The sequence below is a fragment of the Piliocolobus tephrosceles genome, chromosome 1, assembly GCF_002776525.5.
Source record: "Piliocolobus tephrosceles isolate RC106 chromosome 1, ASM277652v3, whole genome shotgun sequence".
NCBI classification, from domain to species: domain Eukaryota; kingdom Metazoa; phylum Chordata; class Mammalia; order Primates; family Cercopithecidae; genus Piliocolobus; species Piliocolobus tephrosceles.
In genome coordinates, this window is record NC_045434.1 from 148,090,221 (window position 1) to 148,115,483 (window position 25,263).

The 25,263-nt window shown below is 36.3% G+C and overlaps 1 protein-coding gene across 2 annotated transcripts in view; it reads left to right on the top strand.

Moving 5' to 3' along the window:
• The window catches only part of LRRIQ3 (leucine rich repeats and IQ motif containing 3), a 171,672-nt gene extending 160,203 nt beyond the window's left edge, over window positions 1–11,469 (top strand). Inside the window, exon 8 of one of the 2 annotated variants that reach the window (XM_023209437.1) lies at window positions 10,511–11,469. In XM_023209437.1, coding sequence (XP_023065205.1) covers window positions 10,511–10,563 — 53 coding nt within the window. In that variant the 3' untranslated portion in view covers window positions 10,564–11,469. The remainder of the gene's footprint in view (window positions 1–10,510) is intronic. The other variant, XM_023209428.1, reaches the window with a different exon arrangement.
• The last annotated feature ends 13,794 nt before the right edge of the window (window positions 11,470–25,263 follow it).

Consider the following 25,263-nt stretch of genomic DNA (forward strand, 5'->3'; position numbering starts at 1 on the left):
TTTTTTTTTTTTTTTTTTTTTTTTTTTTTTTTTTTTTTTTTTTTTTTCTTTTTTTTTGGCTTTCCATTTACTTGGTAAATATACCTCCATTCCTTTATTTTGAGCCTATGTATGTCTTTGCACGTGAGATGGGTCTCCTGAATATAGCACACCAATGGGTCTTGAATCTTGATCCAATTTGCCAGTCTGTGTCTTTTAATTGGGGCATTTAGCCCATTTACATTTGAGATTAATATTGTTATGTGTGAATTTGATCCTGTCATCGTGATGCTATCTGGTTATTTTGCACACTAGTTGGTATAGTTTCTTCACAGTGTCATTGGTCATTATATTTTGGTGTGTTTTTGCAGTGGCTGGTACTGGTTATTCCTTTCCATATTTAGTGCTTCCTTCAGGAGCTCTTGCAAGGCAGGCCTGGTGGTGCTGAAATCCCTCAGCATTTGCTTGTCTGGAAAGGATTTTATTTTACCTTCACTTATGAAGCTTAGTTTGGCTGAATATGAAATTCTGTGTTGAAAATTCTTTTCTTTAAGAATGATGAATATTGACATGCCTTCTCTTCTGGCTTGTAGGGTTTCTGCTGAGTGGTCTGCTGTTAATTTGATGTGCTTCCCTTTGTAGATGACCTGGCCTTTCTCTCTTGCTGCCCATAACAGTTTTTCCTCCATTTCAAACTTGGAGAATCTGACGATTATGTGTCTTGGGGTTGATCTTCTCATGGAGTATCTTAGTGGTGTTCTATGTATTTCCTGAATTTGAATGTTGACTTTTCTTGCTAGGTTGGGGAAGTTCTCCTGGATAGTATCCTGACATGTGTTTTCCAGCTTGGTTCCCTTCTCCCCATCTTCTTCAGATACTCTAATCAGTCATAGGTTTATTTTTTGCTTTTTGTTTTTTGTTTTTACTTAGTCCCATATTTCTCAGAGATTTTGTTCATTCCTTTTCATTCTGTTTTCTCTAATCTTGTCTTCATGACTTATTTCAGCAAGGTAGTCTTCAAACTCTGATATCCTTTCTTCTACTTAGTTGATTCACCTATTGATACTTGTGTATGCTTCACTAAGTTCTCGTGCTATGTTTTTAGCTCCATCAGGTCATTTATGTTCCTCTATAAACTGGTTATTCTAGTTATTACCTTCTCTAACCTTTTATCAAGTTTCTTAGCTTCTTTGTTAAGAACCTTAGCCCATGCTTCTTTAGCTTAGTGACGTTTATTATTACCCACCTTCTGAAGCCTACATCTGTCAATCTGTCCATCTCATCCTCTGCCCAGTTTTGCACCCTTGCTGGAGAGGCATTGTGATCATTTGCAGGAGAGGCGGAACTCTGGCCTTTTGGGTTTTCAGCATTTTTCACTGATTCTTTCTCATCTTCATGAGTATGTCTAGTTTTGATGTTTGAGGCTGCTGACCCTTGGATGGGGCTTTTGTTGGGACTTCTTTTTTGCTGATACTGTTGTTGTTTTCTGTTTGATTGTTTTATTTCAATGGTCAGGTCCCTCTTCTGTAGGGCTGCTGAGGTTTGCTGGAGGTTCGCTTCAAGCCCTATTCATCTGGTTCACTCCTGCGCCTGGAGATGTCACTTGAGGAGGTTGGAGAACAGCAAAAATGGGTGCCCGCTTCTTCTGGGATCTCTGACCTCAAGAGGCATCTACCTGATGTCAATGGGAATGCTCCTGTATACGGTGTCTGACAATCCCTGTTTGAGAGTCTCACCCAGTTGGGTGGCACAGGGAGCAGGACCTGTTTAACAAAGCACTTTGACCATCCCTTGGTGAAAAATGTGTTTTGCTGGGGGGAAACCCATTTGTCTAGGCTGCCCAGATTCCTCAGAACTAGCAAGAGGAAAGGCCAAGTCTGCTGGTCTGCAGAGACTGTGGCAACCCCTCTCCCTAGGGGCTTGGGCCCAGAGAGATCAGACTTCTGTCCCTGAGCCCCTGGCTGGAGTTGTTAGAGTTCCTGCAGGGAGGCTCCACCCAGTGAGAAGGGATGGGTCAGGCCTGAAGAGGCATGCTGGCTGCAGTCTGCCACAGCCGTTGTGTTGGGCTGTGGGGAATACCTCTTGGGACCAAGCCATCCAGCCTCCCTGGCTCCATCAGGGGAAAAGCATAGCCTGGAGCTGTAGAGATGGCTGCTGCCCTACACCCGCCCTGGGAGCTTAATGTGTTAGGCAGCTATCAGTCCCAGTGTTGGCTAGTGCCTCTCCCCTAAGGACCTCAGGCAGCTTAGACAGTAGGCAGCAGAAGCTGTGGTGCTGGTTGCCCCTTCCATGGGAGACTTAAGCAGATTCTAGTTGAGTGACTGTTGAGAATCTGCACTGGTTCTGCTGCAGATTGGCATGCATTCACAAGTGGGATCCTCCAATGCCTGGGTTCCACAGTTCCATGGAAAAAGCACAGTTTACTAGGCTGGGTAGCACACTCACCACCTCCCTTGACTGGGGCGTGGGGCCTCCCCTGCCCCGTGTGGCTCTTAGGTGGGCCACCACACCACACTGCTCTTCCTTCCTTTCCATGGGTCACACCAGCTGCCTAGTCAGTTCTTTTTTTTTTTTTTTTTTTTTTTTTCTGAGACAGAGTTTCACTCTTGTTGTGCAAGCTGGAGTGCAACGGCACGATCTTGGCTCACTGCAACCTCCCGCTCACAAATGATTCTCCTGCCTCAGCCTCCTGAGTAGGTGGGATTACAGGTGTCCACCATCACACCCAGATCTTCTTTGTATTTTTAGTAGAGACAGGGTTTCACTATGTTTGCCAGGCTGGTCTCAAACTCCTGACCTCGGGTGATCCGCCCCTTTCAGCCTCCCAAATTGCTGCGATTGCAGGTATGAGCCACCTCACCTGGCCCTAGTCAGTTTTGATGAAGAACCTGCTTACCCTCAGTTGCCTGTTCAGGATTCACAGGAGGTTATGGTTCTTTTCGATGACAGCCTCCAATCACTGCTGCTTCTAATCAGCCATTTTGGCCTCATCCCCTCAAGAAAATAATCAAGTCTTTGTATTATTCGCTCCATCTTTCTATTTCAGTGCTCAGTATAGTACCTAGTTAATACACTTATTCAACACATATTTATTGAGGTAAATAGGTGAGAACCCCGATTAGTAATGGCTGTATATAAACTCATTTAAGTCATATAACAACCACTGAGAAGACAGTGTTTTTTATGTATTTGTGCTTAATATATAAGTCATTTAGAATAAGAAGCAATGCATATTTTTTCTAAATGCTTTTACAATGAAGATAAATAATCAGAAAAATATTAAACATAGAGTAAAAATGTAATTAACCAAGTTACAAAAGTAGCTTCACTAATCATTAGACTACGTAAACTTCTTAGCACAAGTGTTTAATTCATGGCAGTAAATTTGTCCTGCACATTTTTTTCTGTCCCTCTGTGATCATTGATGCTTCTACTAAGTAGTACTTACCTTCAATTCAAATAATTCAAGTAGTAATTCATTTCTAGCTCTTGAAGAGTTCTCTTAACAGGTGATGTAGGCACATAAAGATCATTTGGCCCAAGAAACTGAAAATTGAGGTGGGAAATACAGCAAAAAGCAATGAGATTAACAGAATTACATAATAATATCAGCAATAACACAAACACTAGGAATAGAGAATTAAAATTTCAGGTACATAAATAGGTTTATGGCCGACACTTCTATAACAATGACAGATTAGCAAGAAAAAGGCATAACAAATTTATTTCATCAAAATGTTATGTGACCTAGAAGCTTTCTAAAATGAAGACCCAGGGAAAAGTATTTTTATGCCTAGGTTTGATGAAGAATAGACAATTTTGTAAAAGGAACAAAAAATTTTGATTGGAACAAAAAATTTTGTTTGGAACAAAAAATTTTGATTGGAACAAAAAAAAAGGATATGACCTAATGGTAATGAACTGGGGATGAGGTGTACCAAGCACGGCCTGTTTGTTTAGATTCTTCTTGGCCTTTCTATGTAATATTCTTTCCCTTCTGGTTTAAAGTATGGCACTTGTCACAGTGTTTAAAAAAGAGGAGGCAGGAGTTCAGAGCAGTCTTTCTGCTTCTGCAAGTTTCTCAGTTTCCTTCAGCTTAAAATACATAGTGTGCCAATGTGCCATATTTGGGGGCAGCATTTTTTGCTACTCCAAAATCAAAACCTTGAAAGAGAAGGCTTAACTAAACCAGAGTGTTACTTCACTTAAATTATCCCTTGCCCTGCCATACAAAGATGAATAAGATATTCTTGATCCTCTAAGAACTCACCATCCGGTGGCAAACATAAGCATACATTTCAATTGTTATAAAAAATAGAAGTGGGAGAAGTACAATTGTTGATTCAAATTGGAAAAGCAGAGAGATGAAGGGAGACCATTATAGTAGAGAGGTGAGGCAAGGAGAAGAGGATAAGCAAAGTTGGAAAGTTCAAAATAGGTAAAGCTAGGGGAGATCAAGGAGATTGTGAATATTCCTGTACCTATAGCAGAAGGTTTATGAAGAATAGTTGAAGGTGCGATTGCTTGAGAAACATCAACTTGATTTTAAAAAGCCTCTAAGTCCCAGTAGATAGTTGTGCAGTAAAAACCATTAGGATTCTTATCAGAAAGATATATTGCATTTTATACATGTATTTTACCATAAAACTTCCCTTTCAAGAACTATCTCAGAAAATAATTCTTAGGACACACTTTAGACAAAGTTTTCTCAAACAATTGCAAAAATGAGAAATTGTTTTATGGTGAAAGTTTTAAAATTTTAAAACAAATTTGGTAAAGTAGGAGCTTTGTTGACAAAATATTTTAACCTACAGTTAGTAAATTTAAATTTTATTAATTGCCAAGGAACATTTTTAAGAACATAAAACCATGCCCCTTATAAATATAAAATGAGCACATGCCGAAGATATCATTTAACTCATTAAAGAATAAATCAGTTACGAGAATTCAAAGAGCATTTCTCTATATATATATCTATTTTATATCTATGTCTATGTTTATATCTACTCCTATGTCTATATCGATATTGGCAATCAAAAATGCTAAACTAAATTCACAGATAGGTGCAAAACTAGTCAATATTCACTGGGCAATAATCAAACGTAACTTAGCTGAACACAATTATTTATATCTCTATAAACAAGAATCATTTGGATTACTCATAGTTTTTCTTAGAGTTGTAAAATTGTTCAAGGAGATTGAAAGGCACAGATAGTTCTGAAGAGTGTACTAGCCAGGACTCCTAGTAATTTTATTTTACCTTTTCAAAGTTTTTCACACATTTTTTTTTTCTGATATTAGATTGAAGTTGATCAGCCACAGTTTTATCCTACTGGTATTTCAAATGGCCAAATTATGTATATACATCTTTAAGGCTTGTATAGAAACACTTAGAGATCTTCAGAACTGCTTATTTTATTTAAATTTTTAAATAGCATCATTTTTAAAAGCTTGTGCTGGAAAGGAGTTTCAAATAAGAAAAAGCATTTGCCTTTTCCTACTTATAAGCAATTTAAGCTATTTACTGATGTGTTTTATGTAATACTTTATTACGTATGAAAACTATTATGTATTTCCCCCTCCAAATTTAAAATCATTTTCTTTAGTGTACACTTTATGTGGTGTGTATGTGTGTGTGTGTGTCTGTGTGTGCTTTGGAAATGTTTTTTATAACTAGGTATTTATTAGTATAATAAAAAAGTATTTGGAAAAGAAATGAAGGCTAGTGTGATGTATTGAAATACAAATCTAGTGCAAATCAATCTAGTTTAATCAGCTTAGTTTTTTCACAGTAAATTGAATGTCTGGCCATAATTAATTTTTAAAGAATACAGACTCAAACAAGCATCCTAATGTATGTTAACTGAATTATCTTTTCTCCTAAGCTACTACAAAAGTATTAACCTGTAGAGCACATATGAATACGGCAATGTTTGTGAGTAGTATGTCCCAACAGGCATCTTTGAGTTTAACTCTAAATATTTTCAAATAAAGATTAGGTATCAATATACAGAAAGAAGCTATGATCAAAAAGTGAAATCTAACTGGAGACTTCTGAAATTTTTCAGTTCTGATACTGTTTTGGCTGATGATTCTTTATTCTCTTGACCTAAAAGCATTCTAATAAATTTCAATAACTAGTGAAGTCATTATTGAGAATGTAGCTCCCTAATCCTGCTTTGTGGAATGAGAAAGAGTAAAAGAAAAAAAGGGGAACCATAAATCTCTGATTTAGAAAGTTAATAAAATACCCACAGGAGTATTTAAGCATTAATTAAAGATAGACTTTGAAATGGAAGAATCTATGTATCAGATAAAAGCTAGTCATGGATTTTCTAAGATATTCATGTCTATACTCTGAGAAAGTGATGATACTGTTCAGGCCAGGACAGCAGGGTGTCCATTTTGAAGTAGGGTATCACTTAGCATGGAAGAGCTAGAAAATAAAGTGGTTATACAATTACATCATCTTCAACTTGTCCTTATTTGGTCATCAATTGATCTCCCATACTACCGTCATAATTTGCTGCGGTCTTTACATCATTTTTGATTTATGAAGCTTTTTCTCTCCATCCAATTTCTGCCATAATCATTGTTAACTTCCAAATTCATAAGAAAACCCTCCCAATTACCTAATATTGGCATTTTTGGACACCGACAATCTTTATCCTACCTGACGTTAATAAACTGATTTCCATAGACACATATAAAGACCCTCTTATCACTTGGAACTGCCCCACTTCTTAAATCTTCAGCTCCTATATATATTTTTTATAACTAAAATCTATCTTTTCAACTCCTTTCTTCCTTAACTTTCACCACACATATCCTTCAAATATATGGTGACCCCTGTCCTTCAAATAACCTCCTTTATACACTTTTATTTTCATATTTTCATTTCTAGTATAGGCTCCGGGATTCTTTAATTCAATTATTGTTTGTTCATTCTCTCCAGTATCTCTAAAGTTATTTCATTTCATTGCCTCGATTCTGCTAAAATGTTCCTTACAACCCTTACCTTGCAACAGTTCAACTATCTATCTTCATTTTCTGTATTCAGATATAAACGTCTAGAAGAAATCAATGCCCCATAGATTTATGCCAATATTAATTTTATGGTCTCCAACTTGAGCTGCTCCCACAATTGCTTACTCTTTCTCCTATTACCTACAAGAGCCATTTAAAATCTTCACCAACAGTACAGCTTTCTAATCAAACACCACTTATGGCATCTCCTTCTCAACAATGTATTTTATCTATTTCCCAGACATTTTAGGACTTCAAGCTTTAATTCATTCAAATTCCTATATCCATATTTATAAAATTCTATATAATTTATACTTACCACAGTTTCCTTTTCTGTTGTCTCATGATTAGGTTTCATTTTCCTGTTAAAAGTTAATAATCTTTCCTCTTATAATTCTTATAATCTTTAAAATCAAGTAATGTAAGTCTGCTGTGTTAGTCAGAATTATGGCTACCAAGAAGATAGATATCATTTCATTCCCTGCTTGGTTCCCAGGACTATGAATATGATGAGATAGCATACCTGTGAATGTGTTGGTAAAGGGACTTTACATATGTAATTAAGGATATTGCTTAATTAACCTTAACATAAGGAGATTATTCTGGATTATCCAGATGGGCCCAGTGTATCACATGAGCCTTTCAAATACAGAGACAAGATAGAACATCAGATTCAAAGTATGATAAGCGTTTTACATGATATTGCTGACTTAAAAATAGAGGGAAGCACAGGGAAAGAGTGATAATAAAATGAATTCTGACAACCACTGATCCTAGATGAGGACCCTAAGACCTGAATGAGAACCACTGCTCTGGCTGACACCTTGATTTCAGCCTTGTGAGACCTAAGCAGAAAACCCAGCTAGCCACAATATCCCTGGACTTCTGACCTAATGAAATGATGAGCTATTATAAAGTGGTTGTCGTAAGCCAATACATTTATGGGTAAATTGTTCAGCGAGTTGGAAAATAGAGATTCCAACTTTGTTCTGTTTTCCCAAGATTACATTGGTTGTCCTAGGACCTTTGCATTTTCATATAAATTTAAATTTAAATAAATTCAAAACATTTAAATTTAACACATTTAGAATAAATTGGAATTAAATTAATATATATTTAAAACAAATGTAAATGTTAATTTCTAATTTCTATCATAGAGGCTCTTGGCATTATTAATTGTAATTTTATTAATCCGTAGATCTATCTGGGAAAAATTGACATCATAGTAATATTATCTTCTAATCTTTGAGATGATATAACTCTCCATTATTTTAGGTCTTTTTAAATTTCTTTCAGCAAAATTTTATCATTTTTAGGTATTGGCCTTGCCTATCTTTTATTACATTTATGTCTATATATTTTATGTTTTTCTGGTCACAATGTAAGTGGAATCACTTTCTTGATTTTATTTTCCAATTGTTTGACACTGGTATACATGGATATAATAATATAATTGATTATTTCATATTTCTCTTTTTTAAAGTCTTTTAAATAGTTCTTTTACTTACATTTTCTTCACAGCTTATAATTTATCTGTAGGAGGGCTATTTTAGTACATTTCTTGACTTAATTAGTACCCTTAATTACATGTGCAAGATCCCTTTGCTATGATTTCTACTCTGCTACGTGTCCAGACATGACTACTCTCCTGATCTCTAGGCTTATAGTACTAGTAGCTAACTTTTAGCTACTACTAAAATGATTATTAAATGCCAGGCACTCCTTTAAGGATTTTAAAACTGTTGGTTTATTTACTTCCTCCTAAACCCTATGAGTTGAAATGTCCTCTTTATAAAGATGAAAAAAAAAAAAATGATACAGAGAGAACTTAAATAGCCTATCTAGAATCACACCAACAATACATTACAGAGCCAAGCAGAATGGCTTTACTACCTGTACTCTTAACTATAAGCTATCACTTCTCTGTATTCAACACCCTGGGCATCATCACATGAATAACTAGGCTCTTAACACTAACCATTTCCAGTCAGAACTCTAATCTTTCTTCCCATCTTGTTGCTCTACCTACATGTCTTTCTGTTGACTGTCATTATTATCCATCCAGTGAAATGAATTATTTAATGTTAGGCATTCACCTAAGAATTTTTAGTGTATCAACTCACTTAGTCCTTTACTAACCCTATGAGTTAGATTATCTCCTTAACAATGAAGAAAATGAGACAGAAAGAACATGAATAAGTTGTCTAAAATCACACTATCAATAGGCTGCAGGCGTTTTAGACTTAATGCTCTCTTTCTCTTCTCAAGTTCAGATTTCTGAGTATACCTACACATAAATAAAGTATTTTATGATCTGGCCTAAATTTGCTTCCCAGACTGTATGACCCAGACAATTAGATTGATGTCAGTTCTTGGAGCATTCCAAGCTGTGCTACCCTCTCTACCTTTGTTTTGACTGTGTTCATGCTATAAAAATCGCTTGAACAAAATTATCTTCCACTTTCTGACTGGAAAACACACATCTTCCAAGATTTAGTTCAAAGGTTATTTTAACTCTAAACTTTTCTTGTCTTCCCCTCCTTGCTCTCTAGTTTATATTTACCAAGTTTTTACTCAAGTGTTTCCTCACTCATGATGAACCATAATATCTTTTATATATTTACATACATTTATTTCTCTTAACTTTTTATAAGCTTCACGTAATTACATCATGTTATATTTATGTTTCCAGCATCTAAGTTTAGTGCCATGCATCACAATACGTAATTGTTGAATAAATAAGGATGAATTAATGAAATCTCCTAAGACCTGTGACATTTCCCAGGTTTGGCAGAGTGTTAGTCTACTGGGACTGCCATAACAAAATATCACAGGTTGCATGGCTTAAGCAGAAATTTATTTTCTCCCAATTCTGGAAACTGGAAGTCCAAGAATAAAGTGTCAGCAGGTGTGGTTTCTGTTGAGCCCTCTCTCCTTGACTTGTAGATGGCCACCTTTTCCCTGTGTCCCCCATGGCCTTTCTTTTGTACACTCACATCTCTGCTGTTGCTTCCTCTTCTTATAAGTACACTAATTATATTGGATTAGGACCTACCCATATAATGTCATTTAGCCTTAACTACTTCTTAAAGGCCTTATCCCCAAATAGTCGCAGTCAAAGATACTGGGAGTTAGGACTTTGACATATGAATTTGGTGGAATGCATTCAGTTCATATAACAGAGTTGAAGAAGTAGCTTGAGTTTAGTGAGGCTTAAATAGATGTATTTTAAGTGATGACATAGGGTGGTTTAGATGCCTCTTTGGAAATCTAAGCCGTACTTTGTGAGAATTTTTAATTATAGCTTATAGATATCTCATAAATACTAGACTAATATGAATATTGTTTAATGATATAACCAAGATATATAAATGGAGTTCTGTCTTTCTCACTTGTATATGCCTATTTCGAAGACATCTAGTTATCATCATTAACAGTCTAATAGATTGCCATGGTTTCAGTATTTAAAAGTATCTCATTCTGTTACCTTTCTTTCTCCTCTTAGATCTCAAGAAATATATAAAAGACATTGTGAAGAAAAATTTGTTATGGATATGATTGCCTTTGAAAAAGCCTGTGAAAGACTTCAAGATGCTAAAACAAAAGTAGCAATTGTGAAAACAAATTTAGACTTTAAAGTTCCCAGTGGACTGATAAAATGAATCAATGCCAGATCATGGCCTGTGATCATCTTAAATTATAGTCATTATTTTTAGTTGAAGGAATTTGAAATAATACTCTAAAGCAAGAAATATTCTACATCACAAGATGGATTTATATATAAATATTCTAAAACATATAAAGATTAGTTAAAATGTTTCTCTTATTGGTCATAATTTAACTTAAATAAACTTGACTTAGCACTTCTGAAAAATTTCTTAGATCGGATGCCCAAGGAACAATTAAAACTGATTTTATTTATTGCAGACAATCTTGCAATGACATTGCTGATATTCCATTTCATATTCTTTCTAAATATAGCGATTCATAAGCTAATTTAGGTTTCTCTGGAAACCTTAGAATAGTAATTTCTACTCCAACTGCTGACTTTTATTAAGACACTGTATATGTTGATTACTTTTATTACCTGCTTTTATATATTTAGTTATATTTCCTGCTTATTTTGTTAAAACAATTTCTGAATTTCTTTTCTAAAATACCGTTTCACTATTTTGTCAGTAATTTATGCTGTTATAAAAATTCAGAAAATATGAACTGTGAAAAGTAAACATTCTTATCACCTTCCTTGAAGACTGTAAGATTTTTGTATATTTACTTATGATGGCTTTGCCCTGCTTGGTATATATATGAAGACAGGGAAAAGAGAGAGGAGAGAAGCAAGAGAGAACCCATATAATTATACATTTGAATCATAAAATATACAGAAATGGTATATATTAACCATAAGTCTGTTTAATACATACCAATTGTAGAAAATTTGAAAAATAAACTGTTAAAAAAGACCTAAAAATCCTTTGTAAAATTTGCAGCCATTTTCAATAGTGATTTCATATATCTAGAAAGATAGGTGTCTTACCATAATTATGACATTGTTCACTAAATACGATGTAGCTAATACTATTCAAAATTTCTCTTTAATACTCATTGATTATATATGTAAGTTTTTAAAACACTGTTGCTTTAAAAATTCCCTAATTTTATGTCTATGGTAAATTTCCAAAAATCACATATTTTACAACAGTGGTTACATAGTTGTGCTTCTATGCTGGGCTGCTAACAAATGATGATAGAAGTTTTCTAATTTTCTCTAAAATAATAGCAGTCTTTTTAAATCCATGGCACAAGCTCTCACGTTTCTGATAATTAGAGGATAACTAATAAGCAAGTCATATTGGCATTTCTATTTATTCTCCAGAAAGAACAAAGGGACATACTGTGGAGTTGTAGAAAGCATGACAGACCTAGGTTTACAGCAAGTTAGCTAATGTGTTACCCCAGTTTTCTGTTCTGTGTTTGGAAATAATACATATATTTTGGAGATTTACTTTACACAAAGTAAACATTTAATAGAGGTAAGTGTGTAGTAGTGGAGGCAGAAGTCTTCTCTGTATAGCTATAGGAGGATTTGTCACCTATTTATGTGAGCTTTGAGAGGCATCATCAAAGAAAGTAAGCTTATTTGTGTGATATGTTTGTAATCTTTATGCTCTCATTTTATCTGATAAAAGTTTTACAGCTTTTATCACATGATAAATAATCAATAATTTCCTTGACTATTTTATACCAACCTGTGAGCTTCCTTAAGGAAAATAATATTTTACTCATCTCTATTACTTTTGACTAAGGCAGGTATGCTATGCACAATGTTTTTTTTTTGTTGTTGTTTTTGTTGTTTCTGTTTTTAGCTCTTCTTTCCTATTTATGCCCTGTCCTAGTCAATCTTGTGACATTTACTGCCACTTACTGTTTATGTTTTGAAGAATTCAAAATCTGTATCTCTAGATTATGCCTCTAGATTTATATATCGCCTATGTGTTCAGAATGCTTGCTACACGTCTCTACTTTGAAGGCCTAAAATATTTTTATATCATACATTAAAATGGAGCTTGTTTTTATTATCTTACTGTTCTCCTCGCCTCCCACATCTAGCTTCTCCTTCTATATTCCCCAACACTCAGATTCATAGCTGTCTACATGGCTTCCCATATTGAAAATTTAGAAGATATGTTTGACTCTTTTCTCTTACCATGTCACATATTATTAAATTTTATGTCCTATAAATTTCATCTGCAGAAGGTCTCTATGGTAGAGAATGGCTGGCTTTTCACCAAATTCATTTTCTCTTTTTTCAGGGCACAACTAGTCTATATTTCCTAGCCTGCTTTTCAGTTAAATGAGGCGCACAACTGAGCTCTCACCAATGGAATCCAGGTAAAGTGTTGGGCAGCCCTTCCATGTACTATTCCTCACGATTTTACCTCTACTTTGACCACCTTGGAAAACATGTTAAAGACAACTGAGCCACTAGATAGAAAGAACCTGGCCTCCTAAATCCCTGTTTGGAGTATGATAGAGAACACCTGTTTTGTGCTTTCTATCCAAAAGAAAATTCAGTTATATTAAGGGCTTTGCAACCACGTCAGTTACATTGGGCCAGCATCTATGAGTGATTTAATCAGTAGAGAACTTGTTACCAAAATAAGAGTGCTACAATTGGCTGAGCGTGGTGGCTCACGCCTGTAATCCCAGCTCTTTGGGAGGCCGAGGTGGGCGGATCACGAGGTCGGGAGATCGAGACCATCCTGGCTAATACGGTGAAAAACCGTCTCTACTAAAAATACAAAAAAATTAGTTGGGCGTGGTGGCGGGCACCTGTAGTGCCAGCTACTCGGGAGGCTGAGCCAGGAGAATGGCCTGAACCTGGGAGGCGGAGCTTGCAGTGAGCCGAGGTCCTGCCATTGCACTCCAGCCTGAGGGACAGAGTGAGACTCTGTCTCAAAAAAAAAAAAAAAAAAAAAAAGAGTGCTACTATCACAGAAACCCAATGTATCTGGTCCTGGCTTTGTGGGGTAGTAAGATAACCAATATTGAAGACAGAAATATGGAAACACAGGTCTACTGATACTATAGCCCATGTAGTTCTAAATGTGGGTTCTGGGTGTTAGTCTCCTATACTGCCTTTAACTTCATTATTCAGATCATTCATGTCTAAAAAAAATTTTTTTAAGTTAAATCTAGAAAGCAATATGTATATTGTTGGTTAATTTGTTTTCCTACTCCTACCCTTTCAGCCAGCACATTTTTTTAAGATTTCTTAGAATTCTTTTGCACTCTTTCATAGAGTAATTCTTGCCTTCAGTGCAAATTATAGACTTAAGCAGAATGATTTTTTTTTTAATTTCACACACCCACACAGACACAGATCACACATATGTACAGACACATACATAATAAAAGTCTAAAGAACAATATAGTATTTCTACCTCAAATACTCTCTTTAGAAGCACTACCATATTTCTTGATTTGTTTCTAGTATTTATCTTCTACAGATTGAGCATCCCTTATCCAAATTGCTTAGGACCAGAATTGTTTCAGATTTCAGATTTTATTTTTAAGTTTGGAATATTTGCATATACATAATGAGGTACATTATGGATAGGACCAAAATCTAAACATGAAATTCATTTATGTCTCATATACATTTGTACACATAGGTTGAATATAATTTTATAAAACATTTTCAATAATTTTGCACCATGAAACAAAGTTTTGACTTCATTTTTACTGTGACCCATCACATGAGGTCAGGTGTGGAATTTCCCACTTGTGTCATGTCAGGTATCAAAAAGATTTTGACTTTGGAACATTTTGATTCCAGATTTTCAGATTAAGGATGCTTGACCTGAAATAGCACATCCCATCCCATTCAAATTAGAAGATTAGTGGTTCTTGAAAACCATGTTTTTATGCCTTCTTCCTTGACTCCAGTTATTTTTCACCACTGGTCGATATGCTCCATATCACAAATGTCACCTGCATAATTTTTAATGAAATCTAATACCCCAACACTGTGATCCATAGAAATTTGGCTAATTCTTTCAATTAGATGTATTCTACACTTTCTTCTGAGTCACTATAATAATTTAAAATATTGTATTTCAATAATAATAGCAGCATTATTTTTGAAAAGTAGAAACTGTATTTAAATTTGTAAAATGAAAGTAATAGCTTATGATCCACAGATAACCACTGTTAACATTTTGGGTTCTTTTTCTAGGTTTAGGGGTGTATGTATGTATGTGTGTTGTTCTGTTTACTGATCTTTTTTCTGCTTCTCACCCAACTTCTCCACCCTACCCTGTCACTTTCTGGGTCACTGACAAACAATTGTTGGCTGAGCTCTTCCTGTCTTTGTCTTCATCCATAATCCTATGGTAACTCTAACACATAAAACAAATGAGACATACGAGCACCACCCTATACATTCAAACATATACATTTTCTGACCAATTGTTTCATTGTAATTAATATATCATAATGGATGAGTCTATACAGAATGATTCAGCAGACTTCTAGCTAGCATAAGTAGCAGCAAACACATTCATACTGGGGAAGAGATCACATTTTTATGCTGGTACAGATACAGGGTTTGAACTAGGATGCAGTAGCAAAGGAAGTAACCTATCTCCCTACCTTATTTTAGGCAAGTGGGGTTTCTCGGTTTTATGAGGCAAACTATGAGTAGGCTTTGTGTGTTTTTAAGGAAGAAACTTGCTCGTCATTCACAATGGGGGCTAAAGGTATCAGATATTCCCTCCCCCTCCCCTCAGCTACACTAAGGGCACCTGATTGCTTATTTATTCTTGCCCATGACTCTGGATCTTGAAGTATTGCTAAAACAGAGGTAATTCATAAATTATTCACTGCCATTGCAGCTCAACATTCCAGGAGAAGCAGCTACTAGTTTCCTGTGGCAGTAGTACTGGAAGTTCTTCCAGATTCTTTCTGTGTTGAAACATCACTTTGTTTTATGCTGCTGGATTCGCTAAGTTTCTGACCATACTTTAACCAGGGAATTTCTAGGTGTACTTTTCCCAGTAAGTGTCTGATTATCAATGGGAAACAGAGTTTATACAAAATAAAACTATGAAGGAGTATGGATAGAGCTCTAGCCATCCCTTGAGACATCTCCATATACTTCCACTTCTAGAGCTAAAGTTAATGGAAGGCTGCCCCAACACTTTACAAGCAAGGGCTTGTATTTCTCAGGAAAGAATATTTGGGTAAGCTTACCAGGTAAAGCCTTCTGTTATAGTGAATTGTTGACTGAAGGCAAAGGGTACCTTGAAGAGATGGTGGAGGTGGAAATTAATACATTTTAACTATGGTTTCATAAATGTATACAGAAATAAAGATCACAACCCCTGCTCATACTGCCTTCATGTTTTATCACAAATGTATTTGTATACTTTATATTTTTTCTTCCTCTCCATTTCTTCGATTCCATATAATATTAATGTAGTATCATAATAGAACTAGAGCACAATGAACATTGCACAGTGATCCTGGGCCCCAAGGTGAATGTAGTAACTAATGAAACTTTGAGTAATTTCCCTTAGGAAGTGGATGTATGGTTTTTTGGTTGTATAAAGAATACTTATATTAGGATTGAGCCACCTTATGGGAGTAATGAGAGGTGTTAGTAGCATAAGAAAAATGTAGATGTACATTTGTACATTTACATTTGTACAGATTCTTTTATTTTTGTCTATAAATCATCTAAATGTTCTTTTTCTGGGGAAATACCCTTGGCCTGTTTTGAGTTATTAACCATGTCTTAACAAAAATTTAGAGGGATCAAAAAGTTTTCACTTCAACTACTGGGATATAGAGCCAGTTGTTTGATGCTTATGTTAGTACTTCTAAAGTGATACTAGGACAAAAGGCAAGAAGTCTTTCACAGTGGTGTTGAGTCCAAGAGTGGCAGCAGCAAATTTCCAGTGATAGCAGTGTCAAAGATGGCCATATATGTGGCATTGTCTACTGAGCTTCTGCTACCTAGCCTGCTTTGATATCTACCCATTTTCTGAGCTTGGTCCCAGATTTCTTCATGTAGATTCATGAGTTACCAACGATCCTTCCAGTGAGTATCTTTGTTGTTCTTACTAGCAATGGTCTCAGTCGCACACCAGAATAAGAAGAATTCCAATATATTTAGTTTGTCTCAGTAACTCTCACTTTACAAATGTAAGAGATTTTTTTTTTTTTTTTTTTTTTTTTTTTTTTTTTTTTGAGACAGAGTCGCACTCTGTTACCCAGGCTGCAGTGCAATGGTATGACCTTGGTTCACTGCAGCCTCCAACTTCTGCCTCCCAGGTTCAAGCTATTCTTCTCCCTCAGCGTCCCAAGTAGTTGGGACTACAGGCACACACCACCACGCCTGGCTAGTTTCTGGTATTTTTAGTAGAGACAGGGTTTCACTATATTGGCCAGGCTGGTCTCAAACTCCTGACCTCGTGATCCACCCGCATCAGCCTCCCAAAGTGCTGGGATTACAGGCATGTGCCGTACCTGGCTATAAGACATCTTTTTAAAGCTCAAGAAGTAGGCTTTTTGTCTTAATCATCTGTCAAATGGATATAATGTTCATCTATCATGAAAGTTTCAAACATAAATGAATGTGATATACCCAGAACAGTGCCTGGGCCATAGTAAGTGTTAGATAAGTGTTTGCTCTTATTATTCATTATTTTCCATGCTGGGAATTTTCAGCTTTGGGGAAAAATGGAAGGGAATGCTTCAGAGGCTGCTAATCAGAAGGCACAATAAATTGAAGTTCAGGCATGATACTTTGCCTGTACAGCCCTATGCCACTCATCTTACCCTATCTTTTGTTCCTGTCGTTTACCTATGTGTTTAATTGTCTCACTTACGTTATAAAGTCTTTACAGTCAGAAAATGTGTGTTACTATCTTTCTGTTGACAACCTTCTCTAGCATTGTGCTACACATTGCAATGGTCCATAATAATCTTTCACAGATATCTTCCTTGGCTATGATGTAGTGTGTAACAAAGTTGGAAGATTTTTTAGAGCCTATATTCAAAAAGAACAAAGAATCTCTTTATATATATTTTTACTTTTATTATAAATATGCATATTGAAATGATTAAACAACTATTTGCTCTTTTCTGTAGTTTCTTATCTGCCCCATTTGTCACCTTTATGGATTCTTTCTCGCTAAATAGACACTTTCTCAGGCCATTCAAATCTTATCTAAATACATAAACATCCTCTCTTGTGTTTCACGTATCAATTCTATGAAATCAGACTTCCATTTCATCTTATGACCCTGTAATGAAAACATCTTCAACAAAATCACTAATAACCTCCTTCTTGCTAAGTCAAATCAACATCTTTTAGCCTGTATTTTGCTGGAATTTTCAGAAGCATTCGCTACTATTAATTTTGCCCTCTTTGGCACATCTTTTTCCATCTCAATTTCCATGACACCACATGCTGCTCTTTATATCCTTTCTTACCCTTCTTTTTTACCTTCTGTTATTTTTTCCTTGAATGTTGGTGCTATCATGTTTGTAAACTAAATGTTTGTGTCTCATTATAAGTTATATATTGAAGTCTGATCCCTCAAGTGATCATATTTAAAGGTGTGGCCTTTAGGACATGATTAGGTCATAAGGGCAGAGTCCTAATGAATGGGATTATTGCTCATAAAAGAGGCCCGAGAGAGTTCCCTCACCCCTTCTGCCATGTGAAGATACAGCAAGAAGACAGCCATCTATGAACACCAGGAAGCAAGCCCTCACTAGACAATGAATCTGCCAGTGCCTTAATATTGAACTCCCAAGCCTCTAGGGATATGAGAAATAAATTTCTGTTATTCATATACCACTAAGTCTATGGTATTTATAGCATCCTGAACAGACTACTGCATCATTCTCCCATATATAGCTTTATTCTCAATTTATGTTTCCTGGTTCACAGCATGCAAGGTCATGATTTTTGACATTGCCCATAATTACATTGCCCATGTTCTAACAGGTCCTAACAGCATCTCTCCTGAGTTCCAGACATATTTCTAATCATCCACCGAACATGTTCACTTGGATAACCCACATGGCACTCAAACTCAACATGCTACAGACTAAAATCACAGATCTTCCCTTCCAGAACCTGTCCTGCAGGTCACCCTTAACATAATTCTCCACTGTATGTCTTATATAACCAAATCTTTTGCATCCTCTTATCTCATGGCTCTTAAAACTCTCCTCTGAATCTCCAATGACAATGTTTAGTTCTTGCTATTTCTTTCTTCAAATCTATTCTGCATATCCTGAAATGGAAATCAACTCTTTGATCATATCCCCACTGCAATAGGATAAAGTTAAAAACAACAACAAAAACAAACAAACAAACAAACAAACAAACAAACCTTTCCACGTAGCAGGAAAGAAAAAAAAATTCTTAATGGCCTTGACAGTTCCTACCTTTCCAGCTTCTCCTGCCATCAGAAGTCTCATGCCCCATGTTCCAGCTATCAGGTTATTCAGTTCTCTAATTCCTCTTCCTCAAGTGCCCTTATGCTTTTGTCTGCTTAGAGAACTTCTCATTGATCTTCTAGAGTCAAGGGACATGCTCTGAAAGTCTTTTATCCAGTGCTTCTGTGCATGCCTTTATTATATTATTGTATTATTTTATTACTTATTACTTGGCATTACAACAAATTAATTATATGCTGCTCCACACATTTGACTGTGGATTCCCTGTATTTTAATTTGTTTATCCCCAAAGCTTAATAAAACAAAAAAGAGGGGTATCTTTTAATTTCCTGTGTGTACTATTTAGCCCTTGGAATGACATCAAGAACAAATAATACCCTTTAAACATTTTAATTGTTCGTACTACAATTTTCTGTCCTATGTAGAGGTCAAAGATTGAAAAATATATCTTATAGATTAACAAAATTGAGATACGAACACTCAGTGCCACTAAAATTTCAAGAAAAAAGTCTAATTAGCTTCATTATTTGCATTGACTATCTAAACTATTCTGCTGAGGAATCAACTTTTAGGTTAAAAGCCCTATTTATAGTAATTTCAAAAACCTCCTATTTTCCCTTCTTTCCTACATTTAGAGAAAAAAAATACAAAGTTGAAAGCTGACTTTTTTAAGAATTTTACTTCTAAAAATGTGGTTCTTCAGATAAAGAAGAAGAGTGATTATGAGAGTTAAATAAAGAATGAAGTACTTTATCATCGCTTTAGAAAGAGAGTTTCTAACACGCTACCTGCATGTGTAATTGTTAACCATACTTTTCCTGGCCACCCCTTTCGCCTCCTCCTGCCATCCTTCTAGCCAGAATGGATCTGTATAAAAATGCCAACCGCTCTCATGATTTACACAATAAAGTACTTTGGAGAAGAAGAAAGTCACCTGGTAATCATACAGATACTGTGTTTTTAATTTTTTTTTTTTTTTTGGTGGTGGTTGTTCATGTAATAGGCTAGCTCCAAAAATTCATCAGCATAGGTGAATATGGTGTAGGTAATTTGCCTCAGAGTACACTATGTGGCCTCTGAGATGAGCTGGACCTTGTGAAAATGACTGACCTGTACAGTAGAAATCTTTAGACAGTGACCTTGTTCACCTGATATTGATATGTGGTAAAGGTCTCTATTACAAGGTGATCTTATTATATGAAACAAATACATCATAAAATGTATTTTCCATGTGTGTTCATAAATCTGTGGGTGTGTATATGTGTTTCCATGTATATGTGAATATATAGGTGCCAGTCTCCATATGCAAATGAGAGCTATTGAAAATGACTCAAGCTCACAACATCAGTGGCTTGAACACCCAGGCAAAGGAAACATCTTTTGGACCCAGTAACCTAAAGAGGAAAATATGCATGGTCCTTGCCTAGGCCACAAGGGGAGAAGGTTTATTTTTACTGTTTACTTTTGGAGAACTAGATAAATAACTGGTAAAACACAAAAATAAAGCCAAATGCCAGGTAAATGTAGTAATGTGAAAGAACAGTTAGAGCTAGATCTAGGTTTTTATGGGGCCTGAAGCTTATTCAACTTGAGAGGATTCTCTTTTGGAAAAATAATACGAAATTATCAAGTTAAGTATAGAGCCTTGGAAGGGGACCATAATATGAGGGGTACTGAAGGTTAAGCCTCATTATCTTCACTATAAATCTGCCTATATAAACTGAGAATCTAAAAGTCTCTTCCAGATGAAGGAAATAATTCATGAGAAAGTGTATTGTCAGAGGTGTAGAACCTTCTTTTATCTTTTCATGAATAGAAGTTGTCACCAACCAGGCAAAAACTAAATGGTTATATTTGTATAATATGCAATACTTCTGAATTGATACACATAGTTCCTAGAAGTCAAGAAATGTATGAATTGATATATTATAACCCCTACTCTTCATATCAACACTTCCTCTATCATTTCAGGATAATTCCATCATGTTTAACAGCCTGACACTGTCAGACGAGGGTAACAGACTCTACTGTCAGTGACTTAGCCCAGTTTAGTTCATTTCTCACTGATACTCCATGTCCAGAGTAACTAAGGAAGACATCACTGTTTTATAGCATCAGTGTCTGTGGTCTATGATGCTGCTATGGCAAAGAAAGAACATGGTAGAAAGCAGGGGGGCTGTTAAATGGTTTGGCTCCAAAATAACAGGTCAAGTCTGCTCAGAGAGCTTGGCCAGAACTTTTCACATGGCTTCACCTAACACAAGAGCTTTTGGAAATGCTGAGGAGCAGATAAATGTTAGGGAGCAAGGACAGCCAAGTTCATCTCTAATATAGAGAATATTTATGGAGGCATTATCTTTAACCAGCCATCACAAGGAAACTTCATTTCAAATACACACACACACACACACACACACACACACACACACACACACAGAGAGAGAGAGAGAGAGAGAGAATAGGTCCTCAAATAATATCACTTCATTCAACAGAATTTCCTTATAAAATTGATGAGAAAAAAAAATTGATTCCCGGCTAGGGCCACTGTCTATGGGGAGTTTGCAGGTTCTGCCCATGTATTTGTGGATTTTCTCCATTTTGGTGTCCTCTCACATCCCAAAGCTGTGCACATTAGGTGAATTGCCTGTCTTTATGGTCTCAGTTTGAGTGAGTGTGGATGTGCATGTGCGTGCCCTTCAATGGAATATTAGCTTGTCCAGGGTGGGTTCCCAGGATAGCTTCCAGCTACCCACTAGAATAAATGGGTTGGATAATGACGGAATGAGTACAAATTATTCTCAAATAAAAATTTTTAAAGTATACAATAATCATACAAATGTATAACAATAAATGATGCTGTACAAAAGCACTCAGTGAGCTTGCCATATTTGTCATTGTTTTTGAACTGTGTGGTGATAGGAAGTACTCTTCACAGTTTTCACTTTGCAAATATCTTGATTTAACCCACCACCATGATGACCACCGTCATTCACTGATTCACCAAAATTGAGTAAAAAATGATCTTGTTTTATTCTTTCTTATATGTATGTATAGCTTACTGTTATTTCAATATTTAATATTAGAAGTCTTTTGTCTTTATTTAGAAGTTTGGTGATGTTTGTGTGACCAGAAATATGCCATAAGAACTTAACTATTTTTTAAAAAATATATATTATTTATTTATTTTTGAAACGGAGTTTCACTCTGTCTCCCAGGTTGGAGTGCAGTGACGTGATCTCGACTCACTGCATCCTTGGCCTCCCAGGTTTAAGCAGTTCTCTGCTTCAGCCTCCCAAGTAGCTGGGATTACAGGCACCCACCACCACACCCGGCTAATTTTTCTTTTTATACTTTTAGTAGAGACGGGGTTTCACCATCTTGGCTAGGCTGATCTTGAACTCCTGACTTCATGATCCACCCACCTCAGCCTCCCAAAGTGCTGGGATTACAGGTGTGAGCCACCATGCCTGGCCTATTTTTTATTCTTTATTATTATACTTTAAGTTCTGGGGTACATGTGCACAAAGTGCTGTTTTGTTACATAGGTATACATGGGCCATGTTGGTTTGCTGCACCCATCAACTTGTCATCTACATTACATATTTCTCCTAATGCTATCCCTCCCCAGCCTCACACCCATGACAGGCCCCAGTGTGTGATGCTCCCGTCCCTGTGTCCATGTGTTCTCATTGCTCAACTCCCACTTATGAGTGAGAATATGCAGTGTTTGGTTTTCTCTTGTGTTACTTTGCTGAGAACGATGGTTTCCAGTTTCATCCATGTCCCTGCAAAGGACATGAACTCATCCTTTTTATGGCTGCATAGTATTTAATGGTGTACATCTGCCACATTTTATTATTATTATTATTATTATTATTATTATTATTATTATTATTATACTTTAAGTTCTAGGGTACATGTGCATAATGTGCACGTTTGTTACATATGTATACTTGTGCCATGTTGGTGTGCTGCACCCATCAACTCGTCAGCACCCATCAACTCGTCAGCACCCATCAACTCATCATCACCCATCAACTTGTCATTTACATCAGGTATAACTCCCAATGCAATCCCTCCCCCCTCCCCCCTCCCCATGATAGGCCCCGGTGTATGATGTTCCCCTTCCAAAGTCCAAGTGATCTCATTGTTCAGTTCCCACCTATGAGTGAGAACATGCGGTGTTTAGTTTTCTGTTCTTGTGATAGTTTGCTAAGAATGATGGTTTCCAGCTGTATCCATGTCCCTACAAAGGACACAACTCATCCTTTTTTATGGCTGCATAGTATTTCATGGTGTATATGTGCCACATTTTCTTAATCCAGTCTGTAACAGATGGACATTTGGGTTGATTCCAAGTCTTTGCTATTGTGAATAGTGCCGCAATAAACGTATGTGTGCATGTGTCTTTATAGCAACATGATTTATGATCCTTTGGGTATATACCCAGTAATGGGATGGCTGGATCATGTGGTACATCTAATTCTAGATCCTTGAGGAATCGCCATACTGTTTTCCATAATAGTTGAACTAGTTTACAATCCCACCAACAGTGTAAAAGTGTTACTATTTCTTCACATCCTCTCCAGCACCTGTTGTTTCCTGACTTTTTAATGATTGCCATTCTAACTGGTGTGAGGTGGTATCTCATTGTGGTTTTCATTTGCATTTCTCTGATGGCCAGTGATGATGAGCATTTTTTTCATGTGTCTGTTGGCTGAGAATGTCTTCTTTTGAGAAATGTCTGTTCATATCCTTTCCCCACTTTTTGATGGGGTTGTTTGTTTTTTTCTTGTAAATTTGTTTGAGTTCTTTGTAGGTTCTGGATATCAGCCCTTTGTCAGATGAGTAGATTGCAAAAAATTTTCTCCCATTCTGTAGGTTGCCTGTTCACTCTGATGGTAGTTTCTTTTGCTGTGCAGAAGCTCTTTAGTTTAATTAGATCCCATTTGTCAATTATGGCTTTTGCTGCTGTTGCTTTTGGTGTTTTAGACGTAAAGTCCTTGCCCATGCCTATGTCCTGAATGGTACTACCTAGGTTTTCTTCTAGGGTTTTTATGGTATTAGGTCTAACATTTAAGTCTCTAATCCATCTTGAATTAATTTTCATATAAGGAGTAAGGAAAGGATCCAGTTTCAGCTTTCTACTTATGGCTAGCCAATTTTCCCAGCACCATTTATTAAAGAGGGAATCCTTTCCCCATTTCTTGTTTCTCTCAGGTTTGTCAAAGATCAGATGGCTATAGATGTGTGGTATTATTTCTGAGGACTCTGTTCTGTTCCATTGGTCTATATCTCTGTTTTGGTACCAGTACCATGCTGTTTTGGTTACTGTAGCCTTGTAGTATAGTTTGAAGTCAGGTAGCGTGACACCTCCAGCTTTGTCCTTTGGACTTAGGATTGTCTTGGCAATGCGGGCTCTTTTTTGGTTCCATATGAACTTTAAAGCCGTTTTTTCCAATACTGTGAAGAAACTCATTGGTAGCTTGATGGGGATGGCATTGAATCTATAAATAACCTTGGGCAGTATGGCCATTTTCATGATATTGATTCTTCCTATCCATGAGCATGGTATGTTATTCCATTTGTTTGTGTCCTCTTTGATTTCACTGAGCAGTGGTTTGTAGTTCTCCTTGAAGAGGTCCTTTACATCCCTTGTAAGTTGGATTCCTAAGTATTTTATTCTCTCTGAAGCAATTGTGAATGGAAGTTCATTCATGATTTGGCTCTCTGTTTGTCTGTTACTGGTGTATAAGAATGCTTGTGATTTTTGCACATTAATTTTGTATCCTGAGACTTTGCTGAAGTTGCTTATCAGCTTATGGAGATTTTGGGCTGAGACAATGGGGTTTTCTAAATATACAATCATGTCATCTGCAAACAGGGACAATTTGACTTCTTCTTTCCTAACTGTGAATACCCTTGATTTCTTTCTCTTGCCTGATTGCCCTAGCCAGAATTTCCAACACTATGTTGAATAGGAGTGATGAGAGAGGGCATCCCTGTCTTGTGCCAGTTTTCAAAGGGAATTTTTCCAGTTTTTGCCCATTCAGTATGATATTGGCTGTGGGTGTGTCATAAATAGCTCTTATTATTTTGAGGTACGTTCCATCAATACCGAATTTATTGAGCAATTTTAGCAAGAAGGGCTGTTAAATTTTGTCAAAGGCCTTTTCTGCATCTATTGAGGTAATCATGTGGTTCTTGTCTTTTGTTCTGTTTATATGCTGGATTACGTTTATTGATTTCCGAATGTTGAACCAGCCTTGCATCCCAGGG